At 39.3% G+C, this 12,031-nt stretch overlaps 1 protein-coding gene across 2 annotated transcripts in view; it reads left to right on the forward strand.

The window, feature by feature from the left end:
- Nucleotides 1–12,031, forward strand: part of GCLC (glutamate-cysteine ligase catalytic subunit) — a 35,159-nt gene that overhangs the window by 5,571 nt on the left and 17,557 nt on the right. For both annotated transcript variants that reach the window (XM_014869484.2, XM_014869483.2), the window contains exons 2-3: nt 8,855–8,967; nt 9,778–9,960. In XM_014869484.2, coding sequence (XP_014724970.1) covers nt 8,855–8,967; nt 9,778–9,960 — 296 coding nt within the window. The remainder of the gene's footprint in view (nt 1–8,854; nt 8,968–9,777; nt 9,961–12,031) is intronic.

Consider the following 12,031-nt stretch of genomic DNA (forward strand, 5'->3'; position numbering starts at 1 on the left):
TACACGGACACGAAGTGTAAACAGTTTGTTATGGTTTCTTTAAACTTTACATGCTGCAAGATGTTTGTCCATCTATCCAAACCTCTTAGATAATTGTATAGTGAGTCGTGGGGTTTCTTTAATGTTTATCTGAAACTTTCGAACTAGCTTTTTATTTATTACAAAAGAATTGCAAAAATAGTTGTTGCGTTTTCCAGAATGTCAGTAGTATATGGTCTTTAAAAAAAAATTCCTCCAAGTAATTATTCAGATTCCTCATCAGTATTATGGTGATGTCACATTCTCACTTTGTACAAATTGCTGCTGTATACTAGTGTGCAGAAATTGCTTTTTTAAAAGCTTTTCTTGGTAATCTTGTGCCTATATTAAAGCTAACGGTAGCTGGAAGTCTTAAAAATTTTTTTGCATTCTTGTCATTTTAAAACAAATGCTTTTAGTCTCCCTGCCCCCCAGTGAAATTCCCCAAACAGAATGCATTTTTTATTTTCTTTTAATGTGGAAATTCCTCATGGTGGCCTCTGCCAAATGCATCTCAATGGAGCTGTCTTAATCGATGTGCTCACCCGCTGGCCGCTTGGGGGGAAGCAGCACTCGTGAATGATTTCGTTATTTGTCACGTGGCTGCTTATTCACCCTTTCTCGCTGGGCTTTATTTGGCTAAATAAAGGGACAGTGGAATTATTTGTTTACAAATAGACTTCGTGTTTCCTTAATATCTCTTGTATGTACCTGCTGTTTCAAATAGCAACATTTCTGGGGCTGGGTCAGAAGGTGTGATGTTAGTGCATCAACTTATGCTGTTTGACAACCTCTAAAAGGAATACACTGATGCACAGAAATATAACTCTTTAAATCTTGACTTGAGCAAGATAAGTGCCCTTGAAGAGTCTTCATGGTTTTTTTCTTTCCTGGATACTTTGACTGTCGTGAAACTACTTTTTCTGCCTGGTTTTAATCCTGATATCGGGGAAAACCTAAACAAAACACAAGCTCTCAAAACATGCACAGTGTGCTAACCCCATGATGGCTGATAATTTTGTTTCATTTCCCTCTGCTCAGCTCTTCCAGTGACTGGGGGATGTGTATAAGTTGTAGTATAGCACCAGTGACCTACCCAAGAGCTGCACTGCCAGATGCACTGTGTATGTGACAGTGCAAGACTCATCGTAGTTTATACTGAGATGCTCTTTGAAAATTTAATTTTGCAATTAGTGAAAGCCAGTTTGGAAGTTTTGGGGTTTTCTGTTGTGTGGGATTTTGTTTGGATTTTTGCTTAGGGGTTTTTTTTGTGTGTGTGGTTGGTTGGTTGGTGTTTTTTAGGGGATTTTTTTAGGAGTTTTTTCTCGAAGCAAGCTGCAGTTGGTCATAAATATTGACCCGCCTCCATAGTAAACATTGATTTCCTTGTTCCCAATCTCACATTTTAACAAGAGAAGCTTAAATTACCTACTTTTTGTGTGTTTTTAATAACAAAATATTCTGTTCACAGTATATTTCCTTCTGTGGATATCGAGTGGATTGCTGTGGTTTTACTATGGGATATTTTCTATTGTAATTCCTAGTTTTCCTCAGGACCTCTTTTTGCTGTGCAGATACCTTATTTTAGTTAACAGTATGAGAAAGGGTGAGTCAGAAAGATGAGTACAAGAACGATTTTATTGTTGATGTTGCATACTCTGTTGTTCAGATTTTTTATTTTTCTTTCTGATGCAAAAGGCAGATTAGAAACTTGCAGCATTTTGTTTCACAGGTAAATAAATAAATAAAGTTGTCTTTGCTGCAGAAATCTAAAGTTAACATGATCCTAGTCATTAATAATGTTAGCCTCAGGTGTTACATAGTACAGAAGTCAAAGATGACACTTCTGTAATGCACCACATCTTATTTCTTTAGAATCATGCAAATGGTTATAACTTCTCCATTTTAATTTTCAATAATGCAGCTTTCTGGTTTGTGGTGTGTCCAGAAGGTTCTGTAGTCACATTGTGTCATGCATAAAAAAATCTGCAGCCCTGATGTTACATGGGAGGGGGAACAGGCAAGAGTGCTTAGCTGGGGCTGACTGTGTTGGCTGAGATGAGAGCCTCTGCATCCTCTTTGCTTTGTCTATTATAATATTTAATGTGGTATAAAAGTTCTTAATTTTTTCATTATTGTCCATGTAATGTAAAACGTGAGTTGTGTTTTGTTTCTGGGACATGCTTTCTGTAATGTTTTCTTTAGAGCTGGTGATGGTGTTTTTCTTAATTGGATTGCCAATTCCAATCTGCTGGATCAAAATTAAGCATTTTGGGAATTACATTTTAGTCTTGGTTCTCCTGCTGCAGATTTTTGAAATTATTTCTGTGGCAGAGAACATCCATGGTAATCTCCTGAGTGTGGAAATGCCTTGCCTCATGCCAGTGCACATTTTGGCAGCTTGCTGGCTAGAAACAGGGTAACCAGCCTCTGTGGCACTTGCAGACTTGTTTTCCTCTGAAATTTGCTCCCTCGGGCACTAGACTTATTGTAAGACAGTAAAGCTTTCATTAAAGGTGTATTACCAACTGTTCATTTCTGTGGCTCCACGCTTTATCACAGCAGTGATGAGAATATAACTGCATCAAAAAAACCCACCTTGAGTATTATTTTCTACATCCATCAGAAGTATTTGTGCCTACAGAAAATAATCTGCTTTTTCCATCTAACACTGGAAACTTATGGCAGAGGTTCTTTAATGAGCAGTCAGATTATTAAAACTTTGTTCTCCTCTATACTGTCATTTAATGTTGATGGTATTTTAATGATGCATTAACTGATAAATAAATATATGGAAGAACAACTTTTTTTTTCCGTAAGTGAGCTTAATAACTAGTGAAAAGTTCTACTGCATATATAAGTATGTGAAGCAAACTGCATTAAGTTACTTAAATGTTGGTAGTGGCTTTTGTTAACACTGAACAATATCCATGAGACCTCAGTGGATGTTCAGGAAAAATTTTTAATTTCCCTTAAAGCTCCAGGCCTGAAGGAAGGTTCTTATGCGGAGACTGCTAACAATTGTTCCAGGTATGTGTGGCAATAGCTGTCCAGTGGGAGGAGAATGAAGCTGTCATTAAGATCGTCCTTGAGAAGCAGAGTGGTCCATGAGTCATCAGGTTTATATAGAATCACAGAATGGCTTGTGTTGTAAGGGACCTTTGGCAATCATCTTGTCAAACTTTGTGCCCAGGGCAAGGACATCTTCCACTACACCAGGTTGCTCAAAGACTCATCTAAACTGGTCTTGATCACTTCCAGGCAGGGGACAGCCACGTCTGAGATGGATGGTCAGCAGTGTGGTACATGGCTGGCACCTTACTTCTGACCTTCCTAAGGTCCCGACTCTGTGCTTAGCATGTTTTCATAGGCAGAAGTACCTCATGGCAAATACTTTTAATGTTAAAAGGATTTTAGTGTTTAACTCTACAGCAGAGGCTTTACTCTCATCTATTAGATAGGTTTTGTTCCCTGTGTAGTTAGTATGATGGTGTTAAATTGAGTGTGCCAGGGCAGGTTTTCATATCAGGAAGCAGACCACTACCAAGGCAAGTATTTGGATGATGATATGTTGCTGTCCAGGCATTAGAAAGATAAATTACTTGTCGATAGAATTGTCATGTTAAGATTTAGGGCTTAACACACTTCAGTGATCTTAGGACTAGGGGTAGAGGTTAGCATCGCTTGAGGAGAAGGACATACTACTGATAGTGGGCACAAAGGACACAATTTACAGGCCACAAGGACATTTGGCAAAACTCCCAAGATAAGTAAGAAGCTAACAAAGCCAACTCAGCAACTGCACAGAGATCAGTTCCAGCTGGGTGAAAGGTAATTCCTACAAGGAGAGATTCCCACCACCATGGTCTGCTGACTCAAGAAACCCACCAACTCAAGAGAGGTACTGAGCATGCAGACTAATTAGCATGAGAAGCAAGAGAATAATTTAACCAATGGAAGGTAGAATTAATATGAGAACTATGTAACTTGTAGTCGATGAACTGTGGTTTCTTTGCTAAAATGTATAAATAGTATAAAGCTTTGATGACAGGGGAGCTAGTCGCATTAGTGGGTTATCACCTAGCTCCTTGCTTTGCACAAATTAGAATAAAGAAATATTCTGCCTTAAGTTGAAACATAGGTGTTTCAGATCAGACATTAGAAAAAAAAATTCACCATTAGGGTGGTCAGGCATTGGGATAGGTTACCCAGGGAGGTGATAAAGTCATCATCCCTGGAAATGTTGAAGAGGCATCTGGTCTTGCTCTGTAATATGGTTTAGTGATTTAGGGCTTACAGTGGCAGTGATGGGTTGACAGTTGGATTTGCTGATCCTTAAAGTCTCTTCCAACCTTGAAGATTCTGTGATTAAATAGAAGTACCTCATCTTGGTGTGTACATTGGCACTGCATACTGGGCAATAAGCTGCATTTGGGACAACAGTGTGGCATAGGTGGCGACTTCGGTCCTCCTTGTTCTTTAGAATTTCTGCTAATGAGTTGTTTTTGATACATCTTCATTTTTAAGAAGCAGTCCTTATGCAGAAATAATATGTGTAGTTATGGTCAAATAACTCGGGCATTCAAACAGTTTGAGACATGCTTACCTGTTGTTGGTGAGGGGGTCTCTGTTAGACCCCAAATCTGCCCGTTCCCAGGCAGTTCTTGGCAACAAGGTACACTTGCAAGCCTTGCCCGGATTCAGGCTTTTTGCTCTTTTGTGAAATCAGGCTTGCATGTACCTTTTGAGCCAACAGACAGAGAGGCTGAGAAATGTTGTTGAGGAGATTCCATAGAGTCTTTATTTCTTCTATGAAGGGGTCCTGTCCAGCAAATCCAATGGGTGGGGTTCTAAAGGGACTTTTATAGGGCTTAAGAGTTTTGTATTTTGCACCAATTAACAAAGGAATTCTATAACTAACCAGTCTACAAAAGACTAGGGGAAAAGGAACCAATTATCTAAGAGAAAAATGGACCACTAAAATTACAGAAATAACACAGGGGTCTACAGGGGGGGGCAGATGCTTCTTGGTATTAGTCACTCTAAGCAAACAATTTCTTATCTAAGGTATCATTTTCCATGGGGCCCTATCTTGGGAGCTTGCCTTTTCAGAGATGGTTTCTGGTCCCTCTACACTTAGCCATTTCCAGAGAGCTGTCATATTTCATTTTACTTCCAGACAAGTCCAGCACAACTGTTTGGCTTTAATGAGTGGAGAGTGGTTGTGGTTCTCCGCAGTTGAGAGGTTCAAGGTCTCACTTGTATTTACAGAGGCAATATCAAAGAATTTTCAAAAGCCTGAAATTTTCTTGTAGCCAACTGTGAGAAAAGATTGTAGTGAGTGAAGTAGCACCATTCTGAGTGCTAGCAAGCTAATGGAGCATAGTGCTTCTTAAGAAGATTTGGCAATGGAGTGGAGCAGAGCTGGCATGGAAGTACCTCTGTAGATGCAGTTATGTTGCAAGCCAGTAATTAAGAGGAAGGAAGCCTCTAAAGACCAGTTTTTCCTTGTGTTGGCTCATAAGTAGTTCTGATACTCTGAGTATTTGCTTTAACTACGATTGTATTTGCTTTTTTAATGCATTTAACTGTGAACAATAATTTGTTTTAGGCTTGCTGTGTGTCGGAATGGGGCAGGGAGTTGGACTTTCAGCTTTCACTTTGCAACCTTGCTGGCCAAACTGTTGTCCCTTTGCCTGGTAGGGTACCACAGAGCTTCAGCTTCACCAGGCAGACCAGGGGTGGTCAGAGAGATTCATCCACTGAGGTTGTGCAGAGCATTGTCTGTCTGCAGGGAGGAGCTGGGATGCCACCTCTTGGCCTCAGCAGCCTGGCAGCATGTGCCAGCCAGAAGACAGAGGTGTGTAGGGTTTGCTGCACAATGAGAGCACTGACTGGAAACTTGGGTCCAAAGTGGCCATGACAAGGTGCACTGTCCTTGCAGGCTCTAAGCAAGGCTGCTGGTCAGCCATCTTCATCAATAGTTTGATCTGATGTGCATTTTGCTTCTTGCTAAGGAGTCTAGTTAAAATTATAGAGAAAAGTGAACTCCAAAGAGTTCAGCAAAATAATGAATTATGGATGTTGGGTGAAGCTCCTCATATTTGGCCTTTGGACTGGAATCTCTGTGAGGCATGCTGATTCTTTCAGCTTGACTGCATTTCTCTGAACTTTGTTGTGGATAAAAAACATGTGAGAAGTCTGTAAATGATGACCTGAAGTTGAATGTAAAAATGTGTGAACTCTGAATTTGTTTCTTTCTTTGTAGCTGTAGGCTAAATCTTTTTATGAGCCTAAATTACATTCTTTAAGGATGCCCATTTAGTCTCTCTGTTGTCGAGATACTCTGTGGGTTACTTGGAACTGTTGGCAGCTGTCTGAAGTTTTTTCTTTTCTCATTAAAATTAATGGCAGATCATCTGTGTGTTAAGACAGCTTTGAAGATTTAGTGTACGTTTCTGGAGGCAAAAGTAATAGTGTTTCTAAAGCTAGATGCATTAATGCAATATATTCACTACTGTACTGGAAATATGAAACACTTCAATTTCTTTGGGTTTGCCTTCTTGACTTAGTGGTTTTTTTACACTTCTGTTTGTTTTTTTTTTAACTTGCAATATGGTTTATAGAGAAATACAGTGTTCTTCCCATCAGCTCATTACAGCTGCATTCGGAGAGGGATTTCTAGGACAGGAGGCTAATCACAGTAGCATACTCATGGAAAGGTGGACAAGTATCCACCTTTTTCTCTCCCTTCTGCTACCCACTCCCACAGGCAATGTAGGGGGGAGGTCAGGCATGTGGTAAGCTTGATGCCCATTCTGTGTCCATCTGAGTGACTCACTCACCTGTGGACTCTACCCCCTCTAGATTCGGCCAACTCCTATGAGAATGATACTTTTACAAAGCAGGAGTTGATGTTGAATGTGGTAGGAAACTGGCAGTCCCTTCTTTCTAGTATTCAAGGTCAAGTGACACTGGAGAGGCTGGTGCTGGGCAATAATTCAATCAGTGCTCAACCGTGTTCTGTTTGACTGTAGTCTGTAATTATGTCAAGTAGATTATTGTGGCATCATACACACAATTGATAAAACATATAAAACATACCATGCAAGGAAGTGTGATCTGCACAGAAACTAGAAATCATTTTTTTCTCTAGGCGATTAAAATTTGATCATAGAAAACACAGAGCAAATGTGTATAATTGCTGGATGAGTCTCTCCAGAGTTTGTCTCTGATCAGATTCTGTAGAATTACAAACACTCATGGATAATACTGCTTGTGATTTAATCACAAATCCCAACCAAGGATTATATTTTTTGTCACAGTAATAAGCAATAATTCTTCCATGGACACTGAAGCAGCCAAAGAACATGAAGATCACAAATCTACTTACAGTGTGCTCTAAAGCACAGCACAAGTTCCCTGTCTTTTGGCAAGCTGCTTTCCTATTTTCATTGGACTTCTGTACAAAATAGAAATTGCCGTGAGTTGGTATGCTGTAACTTTAACATGAGCATCTTGCACGAATCTGAACTCCTGGGACTGGAGCAGTCACGTTTGTTAAATACAAAGGGATGTGGCTCTAGTAAGTGTTGGAAAATGAAACTGAGGAGCACAGTGCACCTCTGAGAGTTCTGAGCTGCGAAATTGCAATCTGAATTTGTAACTATAAGTTGATGTTTGAATTAAATAATTTTGGAAGTCTTGGAGGCAGTGGTTCGAGAGCCTTCAACAGAAGGCACTGCCTGTCACCACTGGTCCAGTTGAGGTTTGAAAGGCAGTACCCTGGTAATGCATTTCCATGTGTGACTTCTGTTTTTACGTGGTAGGCAACACATTGGGGACTGGTTTGTCTTTTACACTTCCCAGAACATTGCTAAGCATCTTCTGACCTAGAGGTGTTAGCAGATAGAGTGTATCCATAAGTATTGAAGGGCTACAAGGTCCAAGCCGCTGTTAGGTTGCTGTGCTGGGTGGCATTTTTAAAGTCTTTACAGGAAATTTGACAGCAAGTGTGCATGGAGATCAGGAGGTTTGAGATGAGGGTGTTCAAGGTTTGGCTGCTTTCAGATAATGTCTATAAGGGTTCATATTCTCTAGTGCTGGTGTGCAGCAGTGCTGTCTCAAGTGGCTTGTTGGATCTAGTGTGGGTTGCAGTTTGGTTCAGGGATGGGGGAGAGCTTTGGGGATGAGGTGTGCTGTTGGGCTTGAGGAGAAGAAAATGTGGCAGAAGCTGAATCAAGTGGGGGTGAAAACTACTGTGCTATGCCAAGAGCTGGAGTGTCATAATGACAGGACTGATGCTGTCACCAACAGCTGTGAGCTTTCTGTGGTGTAAATGAGATACAGTGCTAGTCTTTAATAGCTCCAACAAGTGATGGGTGTAAATGGATGTAGAATGTAGAATGACTTTCGGTTTTTTTGTTTGTTTGGGTTTGGGTTTTTTTTTGTCAGCAGCAGAGACTGTAACTGATGGGATGACAGTGAAATGTTTGTGGGTCGCATATAACTTGCATGGGGTTTTAATTATTTCTTGTCTAGGAAAAATGTGGAGGCAAGTACAAATTCAGGATTTTTTGGTGAAATGTCTCCAGTTAGAAATGGAGGGAAAGAAATTTCAAGGAATTTCAAGTCTTTATTCAAGATGAAATATGCCTGCAGCCATCTTAGCCAGTAGTGCTTACTGCATTCGTAGTTAGTAATGTTTTTGGACCTTTGTAAAGTTCAGTGTAACATGCCTTTTTTTTCACTTGATGCTTAAAATTGCGTGCCAGTGTGTTTGTGTCTGAACAAAGCCTTAATGCTTAATTGTTTGTTTTCTTTTTACTTTTTCAAGGTGGAATATATGTTGGTAAAATTTGACCATGAAAATAAGAAAGTGCGTTTGATACTCTGTGGTGAAGAAGTTCTTCAAACGCTGCAAGAAAAGGGGGAGAAGGTAAATCCCAAGTGAGTAGCTGTTTCCCGTTTCTTTTTTTTTCATCCTCCTCTTATGATACTGTGCACAATTTTGTTAACCTGGCTCAACATTCAAATCTGCTCTTGATAAAGTTGTAAACCACAGATACTGATGCTTTTAGATAATCTGGGGTTCAGGAAGTGAAAGATATTGAGCACACTTGCAGGCAGTCCATGAACTTTTTGTATTATGCTTTGAAATAAAGGATGATGTAATGGTGAGCCCACAGAAGTTGCAGTTTGGGTGCTTATTTTGTCTTGCTCTGTTTTTGTGTCTGTGTGTATGCAGTAATCCATGTCCCATAAAGTACATGTGCATGTGTACTTGCTCCTGTATCCCTTGATGATAGGGGCAAGTGAGGGCTGTATAGGGGAAGCCTGTTGTCTGTAGGAGCACGCTCCCATTTTTGGAAGAACTATAAGTGTAGATGTAAGAATGGCAGGGAAGTTTTTCCCTATCCTCTCTTGTGGAAAAGCAGCAGTGATCTGTATTTTCTGGTTCTGGTTAAAACCCCAAGAAACAAAGCTTGAGACAGATGCTAAGGTTGACTGCAATTTGGTGTAGGCAAATCCTGCTTATTTTGCTACACAGCAGCACTATTACTGCCAAACTGCACCTTGCTTTCTTTTCACCACTTCCTGATGATGAGGTACATTGGAAGGTACATTGTGTTCCTCTGTCAAATATTCAAATATAGGAGATTTTTCTTGCAAGTGGTATTAACTTCTGAAATTCTCACAAATAATTAATCTTTTTTGAAGTTACAGAAATATTTAAATATAGCTCTTCTTTTATTATAGTCACCCAACACTCTGGAGACCAGAATATGGAAGTTACATGATTGAAGGAACACCTGGACAGCCATATGGGGGAACCATGTCTGAATTCAACACTGTGCAAGACAACATGAGAAAAAGACGGCAAGAGGCTGCTTCTGTACTCAAAGAAAACGAGGCTGTTTGCACAGTGACATCATTTCCAAGGTGAGATGGTTGTTGAAGTGTAATGCCATGTTTCCTGTTCTCCTTACACACTTTTTCTCCTTATTGCAAATAGCTAAACCTTTCAATGAAATGAAGAAAAATATGATGCAATTAAAGTACTTTGGCTTGATGTTCCAGTTGCGTTTCCTAAAATCTTTATTGCAATGAGACAAGCCAATAAGCATCTTCTACATTTGTATGTTGCTTCTAACCTGTGCTGATTTTGTATTAGGAGAGAATACTGACTATTTGTAACAAAGTGTTAAGTCTAGAGTAGTCTACCACCTTGAGTTGATACAGTAAATTACATAGAAAAGGTTTCTCTTTACCTGTTTTGCAAACTGTGATCTTTATAAGTAGCAGTTTTGCAAAACATGGCTAACTTGGTCTATTTTTAATAATAACTTATCTCTAAAGTACATACAAGCTTCTAGTAGTTTGGGGCAACCGGGCTTAGTACTTCTATTATACAACACTCTACTTACTGAATCTAGAAAGGAGACCATCTCTTCTGGGTTAATAACACCCTTACAAAGGATAGATTTCATCCTGTTTATTGTTGCGAAGGAATTCTTGAAGAAATTAAATTTAGGATGAGCTTCTTTACCTAGGAGAAACAGTATTTTGTGACATTCCTTTGACATATAATTCTACACAGAGATTTATTATACGTGTTCTTACTAGCCTGATCAGTGAAGTGAATGAAGATAGTTGTGCTTGTAATGGTAAAAAAGGTTCTCTGCAGTAGCAGAGAAGCAGCTGGCCTTACTGGCTAGTTTCTTGTGTAATACAGAATGCAATAGCCCAAAATTCTTGCTGAGAGGAGGAACAATACAAAACATGCCCTAGCAGCAGTGGTGCCAGAATATCTGCATAAGGCTCCATGAATGCTGTTTTAAGAACACTCTGTTGACAAAATTTACTTTCACCTTATTAGAGTTATACTAAAGGTAATAAGAGTTTAAATAAAGTCCAGTGGTTAAGTAGTTGTCAGTGTATTAGAGAATTGTGGTTTTTTTCCCCTGCAACCTTACCAGGTACATTATGGCATTTAATAAGTTTTACATACAAACATTTTGGACCTGGTCTTTGCAGGGAATAAAGGGAGAAGAGTTCTTCATCCCTTTGTTGATACGGATAAATACTTTTTACATCACTGTAGGGGCAGTACAATGGACTTCGGTGAAAGGCAGTAAATAATAAAATGTAGTTTGTTTATGACTTACAGGTCATTCCAAAGATACTTTCAGTCCTCAGAGATTGCTCTCCCTAGGCAAGCTTGAGTTTATTTTTTCTGCCTTTTGCTATCTTGTCATTCAAGTCCTTGTTGGTTTGACTGGAGTATATTTCTGAGGTTTCATAGGGTTGAAGTTTTTTGCCACATTGTCTCTATAATGACATGTACATATGTCTGTGTGCATCTGGGCATGTACACATGTACATAATAAAATCTGTGCATTTGAAAAGACAAACTTATTAGAGTGCTGACAGAAGAAAGGTAAAGAAGTAAGCTTACTCAAATTAAAATAATTCAGTTAAAAGTGAACTATTTGAAAATGCTTAAATATTAAAAAATTCTAGCGTAGGTACTAAATGAATGTCCCTAGTTCCTAAATTTGTGAGCCCTCACTGCTGGACCAGAAAGTTGTTTTCTTTCTTGAGGACTGGAGGGATGCAGTTTCCAATGTAGCACTTAGGTAAGTGATGAAGCTGGCTTTACAAGTTGTAGGACAACTTACTGAAACCAGGAAGAAGAAACAATATTGAACGTAAATAATACTCTCGGAAGTGTGAGTGTTTCCTGATATTTGAATAGTTTGTTTGTAATTTTATCAGCTAACTTTTTTTAACCATCCAAATACTAGAGCCTTTCAACACGATCTTTGCCCTTTTTACTGTACAACATGGAGAAACTAATCTGCCACTTTATCTCAGCCTTGTCAAATGTTCCTTTGTCTCAGCTGTACTGAGAGCTTATTCTTGTTTCAGGTGACTCTGAAACTTCATAAAATGGAGTTTCCCAAATGGGAGGGGTGTATTCTAGTTAGCTTGCATATCTCTCAGCATTTTA

The sequence above is a fragment of the Sturnus vulgaris genome, chromosome 3 (assembly GCF_052056855.1).
Source record: "Sturnus vulgaris isolate bStuVul1 chromosome 3, bStuVul1.hap1, whole genome shotgun sequence".
Classification (NCBI taxonomy): Eukaryota; Metazoa; Chordata; class Aves; order Passeriformes; family Sturnidae; genus Sturnus; species Sturnus vulgaris.